The sequence below is a fragment of the Haliotis cracherodii genome, unplaced genomic scaffold, assembly GCF_022045235.1.
Source record: "Haliotis cracherodii isolate W230 unplaced genomic scaffold, xgHalCrac1.p SCAF_6, whole genome shotgun sequence".
NCBI classification, from domain to species: Eukaryota; Metazoa; Mollusca; class Gastropoda; order Lepetellida; family Haliotidae; genus Haliotis; species Haliotis cracherodii.
This window is the reverse complement of record NW_027266319.1, coordinates 39,369,741-39,395,892: the sequence shown is the minus strand read 5'-3', so window position 1 is coordinate 39,395,892 and position 26,152 is coordinate 39,369,741. Positions and strand designations below refer to the sequence as shown.

At 38.7% G+C, this 26,152-nt stretch overlaps 1 protein-coding gene across 1 annotated transcript in view; it reads right to left on the bottom strand.

Moving 5' to 3' along the window:
- Positions 1-14,508, bottom strand: part of LOC139446429 (uncharacterized) — an 82,130-nt gene extending 67,622 nt beyond the window's left edge. The window contains exons 1-4 of the mRNA XM_071227753.1: positions 14,304-14,508; positions 9,729-10,970; positions 5,835-5,911; positions 774-815 (exon numbers count right to left, since the gene is read on the bottom strand). Coding sequence (XP_071083854.1) covers positions 774-815; positions 5,835-5,911; positions 9,729-10,970; positions 14,304-14,508 — 1,566 coding nt within the window. The remainder of the gene's footprint in view (positions 1-773; positions 816-5,834; positions 5,912-9,728; positions 10,971-14,303) is intronic.
- Between the last annotated feature and the right edge of the window lie 11,644 nt (positions 14,509-26,152).

Below are 26,152 nucleotides of genomic sequence, written 5' to 3'. Positions count from 1 at the left end.
TCATTATTTAAATACGGGTAAATATTTTGTAAATGTTTGTACATATTATTAACATTTTCATGTTGATATCTCATGTGAGAAATAAATGACTCGTGGTCATTGTTTATCGTTCAATAAAACACTGCAGGGAGAATAAACCATGAGGGGAGAACATAGCTGCACCCTGCTTTTATTCTCCCTGCAGTGTTTGATTGTACAATAAACAACGACCACAAGTCATTTACTTCTTAAATACCACATAGATACATACTATACAGGTTGATCATATCGTATCAACATTTAAACTTTATGGCACACGTTAAATATGTGAATAAAAAATATATTCAAATTTGACCGATCGGAGCCAAAGCAAAATTTAAAAAAAGTAAACATCTAAAAGTAGTCTCTAGGCAATGCAACTTCTCATTAGGAGAAAAAATCCTGGACCTTCAACAGAACCAGCATTGATTTTTTCCCCACTAAACTGACAACCAATACTTAGATTTTTTTATATTTCAACTACGGTAATCCAGGCCAAATGGTTAGCATAAGTCTGTAAACCATTCAATAATAACAGTTTGGCCTTCTGTTGTATATATTCAGATAAAGCAAACTCAATGTTTATATCATATATATTAATCAAATGTTATTCGGGCAGTAAGTAGTAAGTAGGGCAGTACTCAGTTTTGTTAGAGACTGTCCACATAGTTTAGCCAATATTCCTATCAAAGGCTGGTGAGCATCCTTTGAAGACCGACTTGACGGGGGATATCGACAGTTCAGTATTGACCTACCTGTATCATGGATACCCTTTCTTCCCACACGAATGTGATTGACTGGAAACAGAAAACACAGGCACTGTAAACGCAGGAACACAAGTCTTTCCCATATATCATACCAGGATATGCAATATGACCACTGTCTGGCAAATAGACAGGAATTGACCTATTCATCATGTTCATGTGTATCACATCCTCTGTGATTGAGATCAAAGGTTTTGAAACTTGGACATGTCATTATCTATCATTATTAGCAAGACAACAGATTATTCCAATTAGTCCCCAACAAATAACTATTACTTGCAATTCTTTTCTTATTTTCAACACCTTGTGCAAGCATTATTTCATGGAATTTATACACCTGCTGATGGAAGTAAGTGAGTTAGTGAGTAAGTTTGGTTTAATATGGTTTTGAAATGTACTTAAGATTTGGTTCGGACAAACCTAGAAACATAATCAGCGCAAACTGGGAGTTGAGTGAGTGAGTGAGTGAGTATGGTTTTATGCCGCTTTTTCAAGCAATATCACGGCGGGGGACACCAGAAATGTGCTTCACACATTGTACCCATGTCGGTAATCAAATTCGGATCTTTGGCATGACGGGCGAACACTTTAACCACTAGGCTAAATTGTTAAAAAGGGCAGATGGGTACCCTAGTGTTTAAAGCATTTTCTCCTCATGCCAAAGATCCGGGTTTTGTTTCTCAACATGGGTACAATGTCTGAAGTCCCCCGCCATGATATTGCTGGAATATTGCTAAAAGCGGCGTACAACCATACTCATCCATTTAAATTGGAAAAGTCAAAGACATTCTGTCATCATGGCATTGCAAACTGTTTGACCATGACGATGAAGATAAAGTTTCAAATTTCATATTTTGTCTATGATCATACCCAACATTAGGAAAAGTATATTTGTATCACTGATCGAATTTCAGTGACACAGTCAATTGTATTTGTTAAACCCTGATGTTAACCATAAAAGATCTAGGGGTTCCTAGTCACAGGTTACAGCAGCAAGACTCATGGTTCACAGGACCACATTAACACTGTAAAAATATATACATATATCATGTGTATTATTGAAAAAGTTTCATATCAACATCCTATGTTCCCATTTCTTCCCAGTAACAAAGCAGCTATATCTCACACCCATTTTGATTGAAATTTGACAGCTCAACTAAATCGCCACACAACCAATGTCTACCTGTGTGGTTCCGTGGATTCAGACATAAACATGAGTATGCAAACAAATACAGTTTATCCGAGAATAATCCTGCTTATTGGCAAGTTTGCCGTATCAAATTAGAGCTTAATCATGCTGCCTTCAGGGCCTTTCATTCAGTAAGCAGCTTAGCTGCGGCTTGTGGTGGAACTGCCTTGAAACTATGTGAATATGAGTCTCTGTGTAGGGCCCCAGCACACATATTGGCTCACGATATATTAATATCCAGGACAGTCCTATAAGTCATGAAAACTGGCTGGAATTAAACAATATTCATGAGTTCACAAAAGTGAGCGATTGAATTGGGTTCAACAACGCTTGAACAGTATTGCAGTAATATCATGGGAAGTCAGCTTGATGTGGGAGGAAAAGCAGACATGATGTAGTGCTGGGACATTTACCATCTTGGAGAAACCCACGAGCACGGATATGGTGCTGACAAACCTAGAAACAATCAGGGGGAACCTGAGAAGTTTATTATTAAAATATTTTTCGACCTTTTAACACTAGGGTCTTTATAACAAAGACCGCTTGACAAGCACTCTTATTTCCTAACACTGAGTTGCGTCTGACGCTGCTTTGAACAGTATCTCAGCTACATCATGATGTGTCAGCCTGATGTGTGTCACAGACGTCTACTACTTTGGTAAAACCCGCCATCACAGGTATGGTACTGACAAACTTGGAAACATGGTCAGGGAAGCCGGGATTCCACACATCAATCATAAGTTTCAATTCTGCACAGCGAATTGTGAGACAACTGAGCCCCTAACTCAGATTAAAGAAAACTAGAATTATTCTTTTCAAAACAATTGCTTAGTATCTTCAACTATCTTGAATATCTAATCAAGTTCTGAGGAGCTCTGTATAGGCACAATTGCTCTATTGATTTTCCCAAGATGAAAACAGCTCACTTGCAATTTTCATAAAGCCATGAGGTTTGGACTGTATTTTATCTCTGTCATCATATACCTGTGTAAGGAAATCTTTTCCTACCTCCCCTGTGAATGTAGTCATTTGGTTGTCAATTACTGAGCTAATGCATGTAATCAATGTGTGGTGGCCAGGGTAATCTGCCCACCAGACTCACAAGGTGGTGGTGGAACCTGTCATTTCCAGGAACAATACCTGCCACTCTGTCAACAAGGTGATGGTTCCAGTTCTGGAGCCTGCTATTTCAGGTAACAATACCTGCCACAATGTCCACAGGCCACAGCAATCAGTGTGCTGTGTGTGGCAACAGCCAGCCATTGATGCCATGCAGGAATATTGTCAGACATTATTGAAAACACATGTACATCCCACACTGTTATCAACACTATTCACTTTACAATGCCAACATCCTGTCTGCAGACAATGCTCATTTAAACATTATGTTGTGATACTTAAGTAGGGCCAAACGAAAATGGAATATACGTAGGAATATACGGTAATGAAAACGCCGATAAAGCAGCTAAACTATCCCTCAAAATCCCAGAAATAAGCTTAAACTTACCCATCTCAAAATCAGAAATTAAAAGTGTAAACAAACAAAAAATCACAAAAAAATGGCATAACCTATATCTAAACTCAAATAGCCAAATCAAAAGAGTGCTCAGCAAACCACTAACCAAACCAAAAATTTTCCATCCATCAAAAAAAATCGACAGAGTAATCACTAAACTCCAAACAGGACACACCAACCTAAATAACCACCTAAAATTTTTTAAAAAACACACTACAGGTAACTGCCCACACTGCAAACAACCAGAAACCCCAGAACACGCACTCATCCACTGCACACACTACCTAACACATCGAACCGCATTACAAACCACCCTCAATCTAAACAAGGCTCTCACTCTAGAAGCAATACTAAACCCACAAAATAAACTAGAAAACTTCAAGGCCTTAGGCGTATTCTTAATGAAAACGGAACTAATAAAATGCATCTAAAACCATAATAACCTACCAAATCAAAATCACATAAACAAACAATCATCCACCATACCCAGCTCCCTTAGTTCTCCTCCCCAACCCCATCAGCATCTATTCCAAATCTCAAAATTCCCAAATTCTATATAAGCAACCCCTAAAGCCCCCTCTTGGGTTGCACAGACCACCCTCGCCCCTTTCGGAAACACATTAAATGGCCTGGCCGGGCCCGTGTGCGAAATACGCATCAGTCGGAAAGCGCACGTTAAATCTCCAAAGTAAGTAAGTAAGTTAGTAAAATGGAAGGCAAGTTGCATTAGATACAGAACTGAAACTAGGGACATCTGATCAGGGTCCTACTGGTTATTAATGAACAGTCCCAGATGAATTCTGCATTAAAATCATAAAAATTATGTGGAAAAATTACCAAAAGTCAGCTGTAAAAACAACCATTTCCCCCTCAAAAATTAATACAAACTAATTGTATTTCTTTACAGTTTTTAATCTCTTGAATTTAGACATTTCAGGTTTGGATGAACATGTCAACTTATTGTAGTCATAATACCACAAGAATGTATAAAAGTTTTGTTTGTTTGTTTGTTTGTTTGTTGTTTAACGCATCACTCAGCAATATTCCAGCTATATGACGGCGGTCTGTGTAAATAATTGAGTCTGGACCAGACAATCCAGTGATTGATATCATGAGCATCAATCTATGCAATTGGGATAGATGACATGCATCAACCAAGTCAGCCAGCGAAAAAGATTTATTTCTCATTTTTTTGTATGTTTGAATCACATGTTATCTGATCATCATTCGTCTGCAAAATTTGATAGAAAAGCTTGAAAATACTGAAAAATAGTGTATTCAGTGATACAAGAAGGCAAATTCCTCAGTTGTTATACAATGTTTCTCGGTCAGTCACATTTTCTGCAAATCTTTGCACGATCGCTGAATTCGCCTGGGACTGTATAACGAACATAGTTTGTCCAATTGTGATGTTCAGCTTCACAATGTGGTTAATGACAAAAAGATGATAAGTTGGAGAGGGTGAGTTGGGTCTTACACTGCTTGTAGCAATGTTCCCACCATACATTCCAACCAGAAACCAACTTCACATGGTACCCATGTAGGGAACTGAACTTGAGTCTTCATTGTGATGCTGAATATTGACATGTTGGGCACATACAGTACATGTAGATTGGTGCCGATGTACTGTTACCCACTGTAGTCTGGAGGCAAAGATCTTGTTAAGATCTTGCCGGTGTCTGGTATAACTTTGACTTCTTCCAGGGGGCTCAGCTAATCTCTACTATGGGTGCACATTCACCCAGGTTAGCGGCAGTATTATTGTTAGGTAAGTTTGATCACACAGGTCAGCAGCAGTATTATTGTTAGATAAGTTTGATCACCCAGCAGTATTATTGTAGGTACGTTTGATCACAAAGGTCAGCAGAAGTATTATTGTCAGATACGTTTGATCACCCAGGTCAGCAGCAGTATTATTGTTAGATACGTTTGATCACCCAGCAGTATTATTGTTAGATAAGTTTGATCACAAAGGTCAGCAGAAGTATTATTGTCAGAAACATTTCATCATCCAGGTCAGCAGCAGTATTATTGTCAGATACTTTTGATCACCCAGGTCAGCAGCAGTATTATTGTCAGATCTGTTTGATCACAAAGGTCAGCAGCAGTATTATTGTTAGATACGTTTGATCACCCAGGTCAGCAGCAGTATTATTGTCAGATCTGTTTGATCATCCAGGTCAGCAGCAAAATTATTGTCAGATGTGTTTGATCACAAAGGTGAGCAGCAGTATTATTGTTAGATACGTTTGATCACCCAGGTCAGCAGCAGAATTATTGTCAGATACGTTTGATCACCCAGGTCAGCAGCAGTATTACTGTCAGATACGTTTGATCATATACTTACTTGGCCTTCCATTATTGTAATCTCTGGCAGACTAAATCCAACTTTTGTTATTCTGACAATGGCCTCTTCATATCCATCTGAGAAAAGAAAATGTTTACATGATAATGACTATACATTGTTGATTCTTGTATAGATAGTTGCATCTGTAATCTGGATTATAACAAGAAAGTTGCACCTGTGATCTGGATTATAACAAGAAAATTGCATCTAGTATCTGGATTATAACAAGAAAGTTGCACCTGTGATCTGGATTATAACAACAAAGTTGCATCTAGTATCTGGATTATAACAAGAAAGTTGCACCTGTGATATGGATTATAACAAGAAAATTGCACCTGTGATCTGGATTATAACAAGAAAATTGCACCTGTGATCTGGATTATAACAAGAAAATTGCACCTGTGATCTGGATTATAACAAGAAAGTTGCACCTGTGATCTGGATTATAACAACAAAGTTGCATCTAGTATCTGGATTATAACAAGAAAGTTGCACCTGTGATCTGGATTATAACAAGAAAGTTGCACCTGTGATCTGGATTATAAAAAGAAAATTGCACCTGCGATCTGGATTATAACAAGAAAATTGCACCTGTGATCTGGATTATAACAAGAAAGTTGCACCTGTGATCTGGATTATAACAAGAAAGTTGCACCTGTGATCTGGATTATAACAAGAAAGTTGCATCTAGTATCTGGATTATAACAACAAAGTTGCATCTAGTATCTTGATTACATATAACTACACTGCTGCAACTGTAATCAGGCTAATACTGCTGCAACTGTAATCAACCTAAACTACATTGTTGTGAGCGTGATCATACTAAACTACATTGTTGCAACTGTCATTAGGATAAACTACATTGTTGCAACGATGATCAGGCTAAACTATACTGCTGCAACTGTGATCAGGCTAAACTACACTGTTGCAACTGTAATCAGGCTAAACCACATTGTTGCAACTGTGATCAGGCTAAACTACATTGTTGCAACTGTGATCAGGATAAACTACATTGTTGCAACTGTGATCAGGATAAACTACATTGTTGCAACTGTCATCAGGATAAACTACATTGTTGCAACTGTCATCAGGATAAACAACATTGTTGCAACTGTCATCAGGATAAACTACATTGTTGCAACTGTCATCAGGATAAACAACATTGTTGCAACTGTCATCAGGATAAACTACATTGTTGCAACTGTCATCAGGATACACTACAGTTTGAGTGTTACTTTCATTACTCAACCAAATGTGGTGTTCACATAATCACTGATAATTCTCATGTCAAAATGTTTTCAATAATTTTTTTAATGAATCTACTTGACTCAAATAAACATGATTACCTCCCAGCATTATGAGTGACACCAAAATACTTTTCTTAAGCAACTTGAACCAATTTCCACACTTCTGTCAAAAAGCCCAAAGTTTTATGAGTGTTTAAGAACCATGATTTCATCTCCCCCCCCCCCCCTCCCAATTTTTATTTTGTATTTTGAACCAATAAAAACATTCGGTAAAGACCAAATTGTATCAGATCATCAATGACTTTGCTATAGAAAATAGTATTAAGACATTGTAATGATTGTATTAACTTCTGATGACATTCTTCTGTTCATCTACCAAATTTGAAAGATATCTTCTCGCCATTTTTCATGACAATCACTCAATGTCCTAGACAATAAATCCATCTGAAACACTGGATTACCTAACATTTCTACACTACAGCAGTTGGTAGTTTGTTGACATACACCAGAGATTATTGAACAGTAACCATGGAAACAAAATAGTGGAAATTGTGCAATGCAAATATGTGCTGTGCAGGTTAATGTCAATGGAAACACATTTGAGATTTTTGAACAGTAACCATGGAAACAAAATAGTGGAAATTATGCAACACGCGAAATGCTGTGCAGGTTAATATGTCAGAAGAAACATGTATTTTAGGTGCTATCTGCACAGCAGCAACTCCAGTGTATCTTGAGAGCATCTTCGTCTATTCCACCTGGGGTCAGTTCCAATACAGCATGAACTTGGTGTTATATAATGTGTGCTGTGATCTACTCACCAGAGCCTACGACCAGCAAAGACAGGGGAAAATACAAATAAGGGATGATAATTGGAATTCAAAACATATTCTACATCCTTGTAATGAACACATTTCCATATTGGATTCATCTTTTTTTTTCCCAATTTGTTGATAACATGCATACATATCATCAAAAATAGAACAAAAAACAGAATGTGTAAAAATGTCATCTTTCAGACATATTTCTCAAAGGAGTATACATAGTTGGTGTGTGGATTGTTATAATGATATGTACGAGATAATAGTCAGAGAATCATATTTTGTATGTAACCAACCACACCTAGCAACAATGAATAGTCATCAATGAATAGTCAAAATTCTATATTATAATCAGACACATATCCTGATATGTTAAATATTAGATATAAATTTAATAAAACAAAAAACATTGAATGTCATCACACAACATGGCATCGCCAGAGAACTCTCTTAATGTTCTCTATCCACTTTGACTACCACAGCAATCCAAACACTCAACATGTCCAGCAAATTGATCAATATCAATAAATGGTCATAAACCCACCAGGGGTCATTCATAAAACTTTTACAACTCTTTTTATGGATAACATCAACAAAGAGCATTCTTAGTTGGAATAACTGCCAATAGCATCCTTGTTGCTAGCCCTGTGAGCAGCCTGTATCTCACATCTGAGGATTATTGTGAGATAGAGGTATGGCACAACAGCATGCAATATATTGATTATACCTGCACCATGGAGTGTTATATGAGATCTAATTAATTATCATTACTACATGTTGATCATAATATTGACATGGTTACATGGCTTGGTTACCATATGTACAGGGTCTAATACTTGAATGAATGAATAACTGTTCGAACTATGACCTCAAGTTATCATTGTCATAACTCCAGTGATATACATGTATGTATATATTCTTGAACACAACAAAAGAATACCAAGAGTCTTAATTTGAACAGAATATTTTTATCTTCAGTTGCTACTGCATAAAATTTCCACAGGTAATAGGTCTTAATTTCTTGGTTTTGTGTGGCAAACTCTGGTTGGCTGGTGGGTAAATACAAATAATTTATTTTTTTCAGATTATTCCCTTTTTTCATAAAAGAGTTGACTGAATACATTGTTGCTCTGTGTATTTTCTTGTGGTGAAACACGTAACTTAGCCTTTGGCAAATAAAAAAGCGTAGAGCTTTTTCAGTTATTTCTTTTCAATTGTCCTTATTTTAAGGTAAACAAAGACAAATATTAACAGTCTTGCCTGAATTAAGAAATAACAAGAATCAGTTTTCAATTTACCTTGGGGACAAAATTATCATCTTCAACCTTATATTTTGAAACTGCAGGATATTGGCATCACAAAACTGACAGAACAAAATGAATAGCATTGCACTTTAGCTCACCTAGTATGTTGATCAGCTACGTCAGCAGAGCTTAAGGCACTTGTCAGCATTAACATACATTTCTGTATATTGTTTCCATTGTGATTGTTACTTTCCGATCAAGTTTCTATTTTTGTTCTGTTCAATTGACTCAAGTTTTTATGGATATTATATACCTCTAGGACATCATGTAATGGCCGAAACATTTCACTATTACACAATTCCTTCTACATGAGGCTCAGAAATTATCAGTCAACCCTTGTACACCTCTGATCAATTCTATACAATTCTTCAATTGTTACTCATTTGACCGGAAACTAGTATCCAGATTTAAAAACAATGTATATTCAAATCTACAGTTTTTAACTTGCAGAAATTCTGCTGATATATCACAAAAGAATGTTCATGCCTTCATGTTATAAAACGACAAACTATCATCACTCACCTATAAACTTTGATACTGAAGAGCTTAAGTGGGAGACTGATGGAGGAAGCCCTGATATTCCGAGCTGCGATTTTGACAGGTGCCTACTGAGGGACGACCCTTTCCTCTTTAGCGGTGACCCTGACCTCTGAGTGATCTGGCTCCCTGAAGGCGACATCCCCGAAATGGGCGCCATTGACCTCTGGGCATACTGGCGATCTTGTCCATCCTCCACAAACTCCCCATCCTTGGATGCTCCGGACCCCATGGTGTTGGGTGGGGGCTTCTTGCTGTCTGCTTGTGTAGTCTCCTTAGATTCAGTCTCAACACCTGTCACATTGTCCTTTCCATCTGGAAAATCCTCCTTCTCTTTTGCAGTATCCTTGGAATTGTGCTCAGGTAACTTTTCTACACTTCGTAGATTTTCATTCACAACATCACTTGTTTCATTTCCCTCCCGGAAGCTGCCTTCAATGGATCGTGGTAATGCTGCTCTTGGTCCAGGACTATCGCAAACTCTTTCACTTTTCCCGAGTGTGTCACTTTTCAAGGCCTGACAGCATTCATCAGAATTATCTCCACCACTTTTATCCACCTCAGCAGCTTCTGATTCAAGATCCTGACTTGGCTGAGTAGCTTCTGAGTCTGGGTCTGGTGTGGCAGTCTCAAGTTGTTCACTTGTCTCAACTGATCTGCCTAATCCACTCTCAGTCTTCTCACTCACTTCCAAATCTTCCTCCTTGCGATCACCTGCAGCTTGTCCTGAATCCTGTACAGTATCCTCAGGATTCTTACCACCAAGATCTTCCCTTGTTGCTTCAGAACCTGAAACACTATCCTTTTCTATGTGGTTCTGGTTCTTATCTACACACTCCTCAGAATTCACAATCTGTGTTGTCCTCGGAGTCTCTGAAGGTTCAGCTACTGGAGGAACTATACCCTCATCCAACACACTCTGTCTCCGTTCCTTGTCAAGATTATCCTCACTGATCACAGAGCCCTCCTCCTCAAGGATAGGTTCGAGCTGGGATCTGTTCAGATCGGAGTCTGAGGAATACAGAGAGATCTCCCCAGCTAGTTGAAGCTCATACAGACTCTCAAGGATAGCAGCGTTCACCAGCTGCGTAGTAGGACTGAGATCCTGTGGCTTCAGGCTGTCCCCACTTTGTGTGCAGGTGCTGGTGGACTCGAGTCTAGGTAAAGTTTCTCTTGGGTCTCTGGTGATGTTCTGACTTGGGGAAGGCTTTTCCTCACCCACTGGTCCTGCAACATCAAGAACATTTGTGAAGATGTTGTAATATAATTGGTAGAGATGTTACGACTGAAAAAATCACTAGGAGCTGGAAATACCACTTCTTCCAGTTATTTGATATATTCATCCTTGAAGACGTAGAATCATGGAGGTCTTCTGATTGATCAATCAAATTAATTTGCGCACTATTTATCAAATTACATTGATTTGACACAAAAAATACTGAATCATAATAATGAGTGTTTGGCCAAGTGTCATTGAGAGCTACTATCCCTTATCACTTAGTAACAAGGGAATTGCAGATATCACCAACGTCACTGTTTTTTGCCCAAGTAATATCATGATTATTTCATTGAAATGAACATGAACAATCAATGAATAATAAAAAAACACACTATCTTGAACTTTTACAGTGAAAACACTCTGAGTATTTCCCTTAAAAAAGCCATTTCTCAAATGGTTAACAATTCATCCTTTTTGAAACACAATTATATTTGACTTTTTTAATGTTTAACCCGAAAAACCCATTTTACACAAAAATGCATCTGGTGTTACCATTTGAATTTTTTTCCTAAAGTTCATGAACAAGATCATTAATGAAAAACAAAAACTAAATCAATGTGGGCATGAAGCCAGGTTTACAATGTGATGACTAAACCCCTTAATAGGCTACACCACGCTATAAAGCTATCAATTAATAGATTTAATGGAAAAAGCTACCCAAACATTTTTGATTACTGAGCAAGAAATGTTTTCCCCCCAGTTCAGCATACGGTGTTTCCTTCATAACAAAACATATTCCAAACTTCAAGAGACAGGTCATGCTTGGCTTTCATAGTGTAAACAACACCACATAGGATTTCATCAGATCTTCAGGCAAAACCTGATAAAAAAGATGTCATTAACAATACAGAGATCCAATGTATATTTGTTGAACTGACATCAAACGTAAGTGACTAAGTTTCTATGAAACATCAATACAATGAGAAAAAGAATGTTAATTAACATCAAATGTGGATATCTAATTGAAACTTGAATTCATTGCTACAGCAAATCCAAATCTAGAACAATGACATCTCGTCCTACTTACATGCAGACACTGAAGGTTCACTGAAGTGTACACAATACTGGTAGCCATGAATTACACCAGCTGGTGGTTGTCAAAACATAAGTTGAATAAATATTATTTTAAGAATTACGACATCTATGAGAGTTCCTGGAAACCAGAACAGTCTCCATACTGACACAGTGGTAGCCCTACCATATTCACTGTCAACAGCATAAGTACATACAGCTAGGTGTAGCCTACCTTCCCTTTCCTCAAGTCATTGTGCCATTTGCTCTGTCGGTTCATTCTAGAGTATGATATACAAGCACCCACAATCAGCTGCTATGTCGTACATAGTGAAATCAATGTCAGCTGTAATATACGCTGTGTGTTTGTGACGGTAATTGACGCTGGTCCGTAGCAGGGGTGCAGGGAATGTTTGTTGCTAAGGGGCTAGGCATTCACTCACACTCTACGTTATGCTCTGCTCACATACAAATATCATATGAAAAAATATGTGTTTCCAATGACCTTTTCTATTCAGAACACTATAGGACCCTGTGACACAGCAATGAAAATAAATTGAATAGAAATGAATTGGAACTTTACAGGAGTTTAAGTATGAAGGCATGGTATCAATAGACACTGGTTTTCAAATATATTTACATATAATCTTATTTGATTCTGATTATTCTTCGAGGATTTTAATTATACAATTCAATGTTGAAAGTGACAATGATCATACAGAGTGTCAAATCAGCTGCAAAATATGGCAAATACCTGTCCTTACAATTGCTGATATTTATTTCATCCCTTGCTCATTTCGACTTGATTCAAAAGCAATAAGTTAGGCACTGGCTGGGAAAGGTCAATTTCATGACACTGATCAAATCTGTTTTCATCACATATAATTCCCACAAGTAGATGTTGCAGCTCAGCTCAAATTCCTATCAAGCAACACACAATATAAAAGAAATATATACATGTACGTATATACATTTGACATAATAAGTGCCCCGCCTCGATATTTGCTAATAATATTGGCAAGTGAACAATCCCAATGAGCACCGCTTCCGATTGATCAATGTACAGAAAACTTACTTATTCGTGTATATTACACATCCATAATTATGGGCAATTTAATTCTAGAAAAAATATATCTCTCGTATATAATACACATAGACTTTTCTATAGTATCATTTCAGGTTGTCAGTATTTGACTGTCATGATCCGTTATCGAAAATAGAATATCAACAAATCCGTATTGAATTACGCAAGTTAACTTATCATATATATATATATATATATCATCATTATCAACCAAAAAAAGGTAAGTAATATAAGGTAATATTTGAAAATCACAAACACAAAGTGAATGTTTATATTATATTTTTCAACTTTACCAGCTGATTACCGGTACTTCCTGTTTGGAACGATAGGTGTTAATGATAATGTTTACACATTGTTAATGTGGAGATGCAGTATCACAAGTACCGGTACGTAGATAAGTAAGTTAATACGTGCAAGCATGCACATAGTATTATTTGTAAGAGACATATACATCTAAAGGGGTCAAATACTGAGAGCGATTGTTTTCTGTGTTCGCCAGACCACGAATTTTGTGATCTTTCAATTCTGTGTGATGTCACACATCTTCAACAGATCAATCAGCATATTGTGAATCACTGAAATACACATGTTCAAATATCAAAAAGTTTTTACACTCAATATTTCTACCTCAGAGATTACCATGGCCGTTTGTTTTCAAACATTTCAGATGCAAATATAAAACTTCAGATATAATGAAGACATGTGTATTGGTGAACATTCGCCTACAACAAACCAAAATATGACCTTCACGGAAGGTAATATATAACAAGCTTATATCCTGAGTTGACTGTCTACTTGTCTTCTTAGACAATTTGCAACCAACCACGTACATAATTACGTTGTATCAACATATGCTAAATATTTACAATTCTTCAATAACAATTGATGTATTGAAACAAACACTCTTCAATTCCAGTGACACTGAAACCTATAACATTCCAAAGGCAGCACTATAACGACCATGTAGAATATCTGCTACAACCAAAAGCTGATCAACCACTGTATAGAAAGTTAGTGAGGCATGGGTATATATCAGATCTTGGAGGACTTCAAGTACGAAACACTGACAATACATTGAAGGTCCTACTGCCAGCCTAATGACCCATGCAACAGCATATACTCACGTCCAACACGGGTCGGCACTATGGAGTTAGTGACTGGCACATGCAGGTCATCATATACTCACGTCCAACACAGGTCGGCACTATAGAGTTAGTGACTGACACATGCAGCAGCACAGCCGTCATCATACACTCACGTCCAACACAGGTCGGCACTATAGAGTTAGTGACTGGCACATGCAGCAGCACAGCCGTCATCATATACTCACGTCCAACACGGGCCGGCACTATAGAGTTAGTGACTGACACATGTTGCAGCACAGCCGTCATCATATACTCACGTCCAACACGGGTCGGCACTATAGAGTTAGTGACTGGCACACAGGCAAAACAACTGAATTGACTCATCCTGAAAGTTTCATGCCACTGAACTTTTATAGACCTTTATAGTTGTCTGCCTTCTGATTCCAGTCAACCAAATTCTCAGCAAGGCTTCAGTGACAAAAGTGAGTGAGTGAGTTGGGTTTTACTCCACTTCTAGCAATATACCAGCAAAACCAGGAATGGGTTCACACAAGGTACCCTATTAAAGAAAGTAACTATCTACAGAAAAAGCATATATTCCCAAAATATATACATAATATTTAGGAAGTATGAAAACTGGCTAAGTAAGGACAAGATATATTGATGAACAACTTCTAAATGCCTCTCAAAGAAGATAGCAGGCTGATTCAACATTGGGATAACCTGTTGAAACTCTGAAGCGTTTCTAGCATTACGATGTATCGTAACTATATACACATGTAATTTATCATAGGCTTACGAATGACGTGCTACAAACACTTTGTGGATTGGAGCCCAGTCGATCTTATCAAGTGAGGGAGTAAATGAATATGGCTTAGTGCTGTATCAGCAATTAAAGTTTTACTGACATTCATAGCGAGGTTCTTAGCGTCTTAACATTCATGTCCCAGAATAAATACCTTACAACTTCCCAAAATGTGGTCCCCATGGCTCGTGCACCTTAGCCAGGTAAAACAGCCTGTTCCCACAGGGATACACATTCACACTGCTATTTTCAGCTTGATTTTACATCTAGGCCAATAATGAAATAATCTGTACAATCATGCGTAAGCACTAAAATTCAATGCCCTATTAGTATAGTAATCCCGTGGAGGTCCCCTGATTCTCAGTCCGTGAACTGATCCTGAAGACGAGAATGCTAGAGCATTGTGTTGACATTCACAGTCAAGCTGATTAGTCTTGTAACAAATCCATCATACCTGTCTAGCTGTGTTGTTTTGCCCTGTGAAGGTATTCAACTGGAAGAATGGAGGCAACACGAGTTGTATAGAGAATAGGGCTCTCTAAATGAAAACACCTGGAAGTCCTTGGTACGCCAAATGAGAACTCACTCTGTATTGATAATAGTCAATGTGGGACAGATTAAACAATGACTAAGCTCTGATGTGTAGTGCAAGTGCTGTTCTAATTGACTGACGCCGATAATGTAGTTTCGGGATATGAACCAGAGATTCAGTTTTTACACACAGTTGACTGTCGATTGCCTTAGGGCTTTACGGCAGTAAGTCTGTGCTAATTAAAAAAGGTGCTGTGTCGTATCCTCAGATCATGTACGGATCCTACACCACTTCAGTGAACCAAGCTGTAGACATCTAGACCATGTACTTGATCCTTCACCACTTCAGTGAACCAAGCTGTAGACAGCCAGACCATGTACTGGATCCTACACCACTTCAGTGAACCAAGCTGTAGACAGTCAGACCATGTACTGGATCCTACACCACTTCAGTGAACCAAGCTGTAGACAGCCAGACCATGTACTGGATCCTATACTACTTCAGTGAACCAAGCTGTAGACAGCCAGACCATGTACTGGATCCTACACTACATCAGTGAACCAAGCTGTAGACACCCAGACCATGTACTGGATCCTACACCACTTCAGTGAACCAGGTTGTAGACACCCAGACCATGTACTGGATCCTACACTACTTCAGTGAACCAAGCTGTAGACAGCCAGACCATGTACTGGATCCTACACTACATCAGTGAACCAGGCTGTAGACAGCCAGACCATGTACTGGATCCTTCACCACTTCAGTGAACCAAGCTGTAGACAGCCAGACCATGTACTGGATCCTACACTACTTCAGTGAACCAAGCTGTAGACAGCCAGACCATGTACTGGATCCTACACTACATCAGTGAACCAAGCTGTAGACACCCAGACCATGTACTAGATCCTACACCACTTCAGTGAACCAGGTTGTAGACACCCAGACCATGTACTGGATCCTACACTACATCAGTGAACCAGGTTGTAGACAGTCAGACCATGTACTGGATCCTACACTACTTCAGTGAACCAAGCTGTAGACAGCCCGAACATGTACTTGATCCTACCCCTCTTCAGTGAACCAAGCTGTAGACAGCCAGACCATGTACTGGATCCTACACCACTTCAGTGAACCAAGCTGTAGACAGCCAGACCATGTACTGGATCCTACACCACTTCAGTGAACCAAGCTGTAGACAGCCAGACCATGTACTGGATCCTACACTACTTCAGTGAACCAGGTTGTAGACAGCCAGACCATGTACTGGATCCTACACTACTTCAGTGAACCAAGCTGTAGACAGCCAGACGGGTCACGTCATAAGTGACAGCTATGAAGCCGAGACAGCTTCTCGATTAAATTTCATTTAGCTATTTTGAATCTCTTTGTCTTTTTTTTTGCTTTATATGAATATATATTATCACTTAAAATTATTACCCTTATCACATTCACACATAGTTACAAATTCCTTGTATAAGAATGCCAATGGCACAGGTAAAATTAAATGGCAAGGTCAAATTAATATCCAGTGCATGAAGGCCACACTTGGAAATCACATACCCTTTAACAGGGTGAACTTTTGACCTTGCGTATTATATGAAGCATTTGATAAATGTACTTTTATAGAACTGAACTGAACAACTACTAGACAAAGTTGAGAATATAATTTTTTTGTGTTAAGTTTACACGACATACGTCACAAAGCTCTGACATTCATACAGTTTCACAATCAAATGAACTTACACAAAGTGAAAGTCAATACCTAAATGAACATCTGGTATGCACAGTATAATTCACCAAATAAATGTGGGGTTTCAGAAAATCTCAATGAAAATGAAGGGAAATATTTTTTTACTCATAACCGCTTTTTATCTTGCTCATGGTGGTTATTGACCTTTATCATCAAAAACTGGCTCCCACAGGAGATATGACTTGGATGAGATCAAGCAATATCTACACTGTAGATATCGCTGCAATGAAATTACATCACAATGCTTTGCAGACCATTGTGACATCACTGGTTACCATGACGTCACAATCAAATGACGTCACTAATGGCTCTGCTACTGAAGCTGTTAGAAGTACTTTTTACACTGAAGACACTGCTAATTACTGTCGACAAATTGAAAATGTTGGAAGTATGATGTTGGATGATAAAAAAATTTTCACCCTCGTGTCTTTTGACATCAAATATATCAACACTCGTTGATAAAAGTGGCAAAAATCCTCAGCAACCCTCAGAATTTTTCCACTTTTATCAACTCGTGTTGATATATTTGATATCAAAAGACACTCGGGTGAGATTCTCTATTTATTCACTCAGATAATGCATTCTGTATCCTTTAGTAGCCCAATCATTATTGGCTAGACGCCACGGCAATACCGGGGACCCATCTAAAGTAAGATGGACAGTGTAAGGCTACAACCTTGTTCAAGGTTACAACATTGCAGAGACAGCATGAGACCAACACAATTGTTCTTCAGTGCTGTGCACACTCCAAGGCAAAGGCTTTACCAACATGGGTATCAAATTGTTACTGTAATCTACTCTGTTCAATCAAGCAGAGCTTCACAAACTTTGATGACACTTGAACTCGGTAATCCCATGGGGACTTCAGGCTAGAATAGGTCCACAGAAACCTATGCTGGTCGTAAGAGGTGACCAAATGCATTGGGTGATCAGGCTTGGAGACTTGGTTGTAGGGCAGGGACAATACACCACCTGAGATCTGATACGCATCATGATACCTTGCACGAGATATGATACACATCATGATACTTGCATGTGCTCTTGTCTGTCGTGCGTACACCTTCTTTTTCATAGACAGGATGGTCAAATACCTGGCACACTGACGACTTTCAGTTGACAGTGTCAATCATGGCACAATTGATGAAAACATTTACATTTTCACTACTAATTAGTGTTTGGTGCAACAGTTATAAAGCAAATATTTAAGGTAAGAATCTATATTTGTTACTGCTAATCCTAGTATAATTAATTGACATCTTAATAATTTTCAGTCAATCTGTCAAATAAATAGCCATATGTTTTAGGCATTTTGTAAATTGCATACATGAATCACAATTTACACATTGACTGTAAGATATAAATTTTCCCTCAAACTTTCAAAAGTATTAGCATATCCCGAGGAGAACATACGTAAGACTGGCCCACTGTTGCGGTGCTCGCCTGACCTAGTGTATAATGTACATATCAGCCCTCACTAATCACCATACATGACTCAGACACAACAGGCCATGAAGCCCTGACTACCACAGTGAACACTGCTTTATGCTGCTATCTGGCGTTATCACTCCTGCATTGACCGTTATCAACCCGGGTGATATACCCATGGCTCTGGATCAAGTCATTGGTCAGCACTGGTCAACTATGGCCGTGTAGATAACCCACAAGGACCACTAAAACCATGTATAGGACTTGAGGCATTAAATGATAGCATGCAAGAATTCAAACAATCTGAAGATAACTGAATGACTGAGGGTTTGATGAAAGTTTAAAGGTATGCAAATATCATTTGTGACTCAGGATTCAAAGAAATGACACCTTGTTTGTTTGTGAAAATACAACAAATAGAAAGTGCTTCTGTGTTACTATGGTAGTGATAACAAGTTTAGTCTTTATATTCCCTTTCAATACTCCAACCATTTTTTTCATATAGCATCATCATTGAGTTAATTTTTCTATTGAGTTGTGTTTTAACGCCCCTTTTAACAGTATTCCAGTTATATCCCGGCGTGTCAGCTTAATGTGGGAGGAAAGCCCGAACTGATGCAGGTCTCAGACATTTACCACTTCGGTGAAACCCACGAGCGTAACATGATCGGGGCGAACCGGGATTCGAATCCATAATCATAGGTTTCTGGCGTGTTCAAGGGATGCAACTCTGCACAGCGAATCGCGGCGCTTTAGACGACTGGGCTACCCGTGCCCCCAATAGCATCATCAAAGCTTTAGACTTTATATATTGGTATACATATTATAAACAGTCAATGCCAAAAGCGTTTGAGTCTACAAGTTCAAACTTGCCATTTAGCATCAGTCTTAGTACATTTTAGTGTCAGCAAATAATGGTATTTTATGAGCTGATCTTACTATACCAAAGAGAATGTTACTAGACTCAGGCATCAGACTAGTGGCTAAAGTCTCAAACTGTCAATAATCCTAGAGCACACAAGTATCTCTAAACAACTATGAGAGGCTTCATGGAGACCATGACAAGATGGTTGAACATTATGAACAAGTCTTTGATAGGCAGTTAGAAGTAAGGGGAAGAACACGAGGACTTTACACACTTCATCGATAACATCTTCTGGTAAATGATGAAGAGGCAAGAAGTAGCCCTGAAAAATCATTACAAAGAATAAAGAATTTGTCATTCATAAAACGTGCCATGTACTCAAACAAAACATTTTGGGCAAAGTCCACCAGACCAAAAAAATGCATAAATATATAAAAATAATTGAAGTCTAAGTTGCCAAACAAACTGTGATGTTACTGTAGGCTGGTTAGGCTAGAAACTGTGTTGGTCATTGTCTCCCATTGTGCTATATATATATATGTTGGTCATTGTCTCCCATTGTGCTATATATATATGTGTTGGTCATTGTCTCCCATTGTGCTATATATATATATGTTGGTCATTGTCTCCCATTGTGCTATATATATATATGTTGGTCATTGTCTCCCATTGTGCTATATATATATATGTTGGTCATTGTCTCCCATTGTGCTATATATATATATGTTGGTCATTGTCTCCCATTGTGCTATAAATATATATGTTGGTCATTGTCTCCCATTGTGCTGTATATTTGTTCTGTCAACAGATACTAAAAACTACAAGCCATAGACGACTGTTTAGCGACACAAACATCAATGTTATGGATGTCAATTACATGAAATTGATTACCCCGTGTGTTCCAGTCAATGCATCACAATGGCTACTCTGAAAGCTCTTTGATCGCCCATTGATTCAACTCAAACAATAACTGACATGGCCTTATAAATGATAAACAAATATTGTTGCAGACAAAACAGCATTTTCATAATCATATCATCTAGTCAACATAGACAAACTTTGTTCAATTGTAAAGAATTCAAAGTACACCAGCTACTTGGATTCCACTAGGAGTGCTACATGTGAGAAATGTACTTCACACCTAGTTAGCACATTTGGAGATCACTCAATCGATCATCATTTCTAAAGATTAATCTTGTTCCAAAGGGTTTTAACGGAAGCGTGCCATGGGGCCGACCTGGGTAGGATCAAGAGATCTACAGAGTCACAAGGCCGACCTGTGGCAAGCCTTGGATGCTGGTACTCACTAGCTTGGTGTTTTGGGGACAGGAGGCATTTCACAGTGTGAAAAAGGTTTCGATAATGACTGAAGTTTTCATTTAATAAGCATAGAGAAGTGTTCACGTTCTGACATGAAAACAAAGAGGGGTAAGGGGCATAAATGTAAGTAAGAAATGTTACTCTCTACTTGCAACATGGCAAACAAGACTTATCCCATGTTTTCATGGATACATGTTCAAATCTAACAAGATACAAGCCTGGTAGTCATGGGAATGTAGGAAGAAAACGTGTCCTGCAAGACTGTCCACAACCAGTGACATCATCACCAAGGTTCGCAGTACACACAATCATAATTGTGAAAAGGAAGAAATAAAGGTATTTATATTAGAAAATTGTGTTTAATTAATTGTGTTGATACATACGATAACATAATTAATCATGTACTATGATTACTAATTATGAGTTACTACAGAGAAGAGGTCAACAAGTTGCGAGATGGAGTGTGGACCGAAGAGAAAGCAGTCATGGTCTCGGCCATGCCAACATTCCACTCCAAGAAGTTCACGGTCTACCGATCCAGAAAGAAGGTGTTTCCACAATTACTTAAAACTAGACAGGACTAAGAACTACCAGACCAGCTCCACAAGACAGAGGGTGGTGATGATGTTTTGCTAATAGATGACGGCGGCAACGACAAAATACAAGGATTCGCAACAGACAACCTTTGTCGTTTCTGCAACGCTAGTGTAATTTATGGTGATGGAACTTGCTACGTAACACCCCTGCTGTTCCATCGACTGTATTCCATATACACATTTGTGGTCAGACTTTCCTCTCGTGGACTTCTTCCTTCCCGACAAGAAGCAAACTCTGTGTTCTAGCTGTTTACTTCAAGATGCTGCTACTGCCAGAGGATTACCGTTTTCGCCCCAAACCTTCCAGGTATGAATCTAATTCAACTGGACATGCAGTTATTGTCTTACGAGCAAATAGAGATTATGGAGTTTGTTTCGATATTGTAAATATATAATAAGAATCTTCCAGTTTGTTAACTTCCTGAGATCAGCAGAAGATTAGCAGAAGAACAGCGAGACATAACTGCTCTAAGAAGAGGCTGGAGGCAAGAGACCCCTGAAGAAGCGAAAGTACAAGCAACTTGAGACTAGATTCCAGCAGTTGAAGGTGAGGTCTCACGACTTCATCTTGACTGATTTAGAACAGTATTCAAGGCATACAGCCCAAAGTACATGTGTATATTTCAATATTAATTTTTATAAATACACAATGCCATTTTAGAAAGTGGTCTGTGTAAAAAATGCTATATTTGGGATAACACTTTCTCAGTAAGGTACAGATGCTAGTACTTTTGGGGGGTTGAGTCCCATCCTGGATTCGAACCCACACTGCCAGAGTGAAGCGCCTAAATATCCAGCTCACAAACTCAGTGATCTAACCCACTCAGCCACTGAGGCTTCCACAACCTGTAGTCTAGATCACATACTTTGTGTAACCCTGAACTGGGTCTTAACCCCCAAAAAGTAGACTTGACGACGTGGTAGACTTGACAACGCGGTAGACATGACGACGTGGCAGACATGGCAACGCAGTTGACATGACGACGTAGTGGACATGATGACACGGTAGATATGACTACACAGTATAATGGGACTAAGCAATTCCCTCATACAAAAGTCACATGGACCAGCCTATTTTATTTACTGATCTTACAAAAGAGTCTGGATAAGGTTTTACCATCAAATTGACAGTCTGTTAATTTGGCGAAGTCACCATTCAAAACATATTGTTAATTGCCATTTATCATTGTAAAACATGAGCACAAGACTGAAAGTAAATTTAATTTGCATGCTGAAACGTCTGATGAATTTCCAGGTCACAGTATATTACTTTTGACAAAATTATCAATTAAGGAACGATATGTTTTGGCAACGACAAATTGTATGTCTAATCTAGAGATATTGGACCAGAGGGCACTGGATAAATTTTCATTCCCTTGGTCATTTCTTAGCAACGTTTATAAAGTCAGCTCAGTATTTGAAATTGTCAGCCGGGTGGGTTTGTAAAAGAAGTGCTTCTTAATAAATGTTATCCTTTGCTGTGAAGAGTTCATCAGCAAAATCATGGTCTAACGTAGATGCTGTACCGCTGGAGGATGAATGAAAATGCAGGTTTCCATCAGAACAATCAATACTCATTACTACATGTTACTTTTCACATTTCATTTCTAACTGAAGTACCTTTCATGTGGCATATACCAAATGGCCATACAAGTCACTGTTTGCTAAGTAAATAAAGAACTGCGAATTGACGTGATATTTGAGAACTTGTAAACGGGTGCAGGTCAGATCAGAGGAACGCCAGACCACCTATAACCTGACTAGTTGTGTGGAATGTATCACCGACCCTACACAATGCTACAGCACACAGCTAGCCTTGAACACTCACAAACAAACATGTTACTTGATACACAAATATATTCCATGAATCAGACAGCAATCTTGGTCTAAGTGTTGGGTCTTGTGAACCACAATGGTGTACAGAAACAATAAGACGTGCAGTTGTCTGTAGTAATGGCACACCATCACAATGAGGCTGACCCAAGTGGCATGAGTATTCTACACGTCCCAGCTAGTGCTCCATGCTTGATGAGGATCAGTCAGCTAATGAGGACCTGCGGTTTACGCAATGTGTGACCATCATGGCCGACATTGTGGATCATATCAATGCTGGTTTATTGTTGCCCAGACACCATTATGAACAGGTCACCGTGATATTGCTGGAATACTTTTAGTACAAATTCATTGTCCCTGTGGAAAAAAGTTGTTATTTTTTAATTCTCATCAGCCAAAACCTGCATGCATATTCCTGGCATGAGCTAATTTTAAGAAATACAAGTTTTATATAAAAAGAAATTAATGAAATTCCATAGAAAAAAAATCTGATTTTTCTTCTAATTTAAAAAAATATATATCCTATGAATGTCCCAAGGACCAAACTTAACAAATCACAACTGTGACGATTGAAACCTATTGATGCATGATCCCTACTCTCTAGGCTCTATTGTTGTGTTCCGATTTAATGACTCAATCTCTAGAGGCAAAGCGGTGGTCCTTAACGACCACAATCGATCTAGCCTCATAATAGGCTAGAGACGTTTCAGACATGATCACTTCTTCCCGTCCTGCTTGCACAATCTGCCAGTTGTGTGATGCCATGTCCCCTTGGGGCTGCACATGTGTGAATGACACCAGCAATGTTGTGTTAACAAATCCATAGCCTCAGGCTAATGAGCAATGCTCAGTGCTGTACAAACAATGAAGCTGTGTATGATATCAGAAAACAATAAATGATATTAATACACCAACCTTGGGGACAAGCACATGCTTAATTGGTACATGAAGATAGGAAAGTGAGATTTAACAATAATTGGTGTGATGGCTGGTAATAATCGACTAAATCATATCACAATAACCTGTTTGATTACACAACACAAGGTTAAGACAAACCACATTTTTTAGGAACTATGAGGAATACAAATGACAGCGTTAGAAACTAACAGTTTTAGTCCACTAGCCCTTAAAATGATAACATATAACAAAACCCTTAATAATGGCTAATGTTTACTAGTCCTTATGGTACCTTAACTATTGGGCAGTTTGGCAAGGACTACAGGACTAGTGCCAATTTCTAACGCTGCAATGATTTCATAAGTGAATGTTTGTTTGTTTGTTGTTTGACGCCACACTCTGCAATATTCCAGCTGTATGATGGCAGTCTGTATATAATCAAGTCTGGACCCATAAGTGAGTGAGTGTATGTTGTTTTATGCGTCAGTCAGTAACATACCACAGCGTCCTGTATATAGTCTGGGCCAAAATGGTGGTTGATGGCAGGAGCAACAATCCACGCCTTGGGGGCACGACAACACACAATCAGCCAGGTGACAACTGTAGCCACCTAATCCTCACTGGTCAGATGTTAGACCTGTGAAGATTCTGGCGTAGAATAGGTCTTCAGCAACCAATGCTTGCCGTAAAAGGCGACTATGCTTGTCGTAAAAGGTGATTAACTGGATCTGGTGGTCAGGCTCGCTGACTTGGTTGATGCATGTCATCGATCCACATTGAGCGGATCGATGCTCATGATGTCAATCACTGGATTGTCTGGTCCAGACACAATTATTTACAGACCGCCGTCGTATGGCTGGAATATTGCTGAGTGCGGCATTAAACAACAAACAAACAAAAACAAAATGGTCAGATGTTACACAAGCATGAAGGGATTAGTCTGCCTGGGAACCAGCATGGGGAAATACTGATTTTATCAGGATCTGTTAATTGTAAAACAAAAGTGACAGTATTCTAGTCGCCTCTTACGACAAGCATGGTCGCATTTTACAGTAAAAATGTGTTGCTGAAGACCTATTCTACCCCAGATCTTCATGGTTAGTCTCTTGGGTTGTGTCCCTGACAATCTTGTGCGCAGCTGAGCTACTAGGATCATTACCTCTGGGAAATATTGAGAACCATGGGAGATTTACTCTGCAAACACTGTGCAGGTTCATACGCCAGGGCTGTTATGTCATCAAGCTCTACTCACCGAGGCTATTGATGACGGGATCAGTGGTATTGATTACCCGTATATCAATCACCTACTGAGAACAGACTACTGTCAAACATTGCATTGAGCAATAGGTGCATATTGACGACCAAGGCACCAAACTCTTATCCTTTCAGTGTGTCGAGGAGATTTGGAGGGGCCATTTCATTGCAGTTTTTTGTACTTTATAATGTTTAGATATACTTTAAAATGAGAAATGTTTTTTGTATTGCATGATATATTTGGTGAATTATGGTTTGATGAAGTATGAATATTAATGCGGGACCCCAATCCACCCCACCTCACCCGGGCTCAATGCTGAGAGTGTTCCCCTTCATCAGGGCTGTGGACATAGTGACAGACAGAAAAATACACTGGGAACATAGTTGATATACAAAATTAACACAGCCTCCACACAGCTTCACTAAATCACTTCTGGCCTTCAAAACAGTTGCCAATGGCATTGTCAAACTACTCAAGTGTGGTCCTTGTTAGTTAATAAATAATCGTGGTTAATTTGTATCCTCAAATGACTTGCGATGAAAGGAGAGGCTCAACATAGTAACACAGAAATACACACTGACATGTTTGTTTGTTTTGTTTGTTGTTTAATGCGGCACTCAGAAATATTCCAGCTATATGACGGCGGTCTGTAAATAATTGAGTCTTGACCAG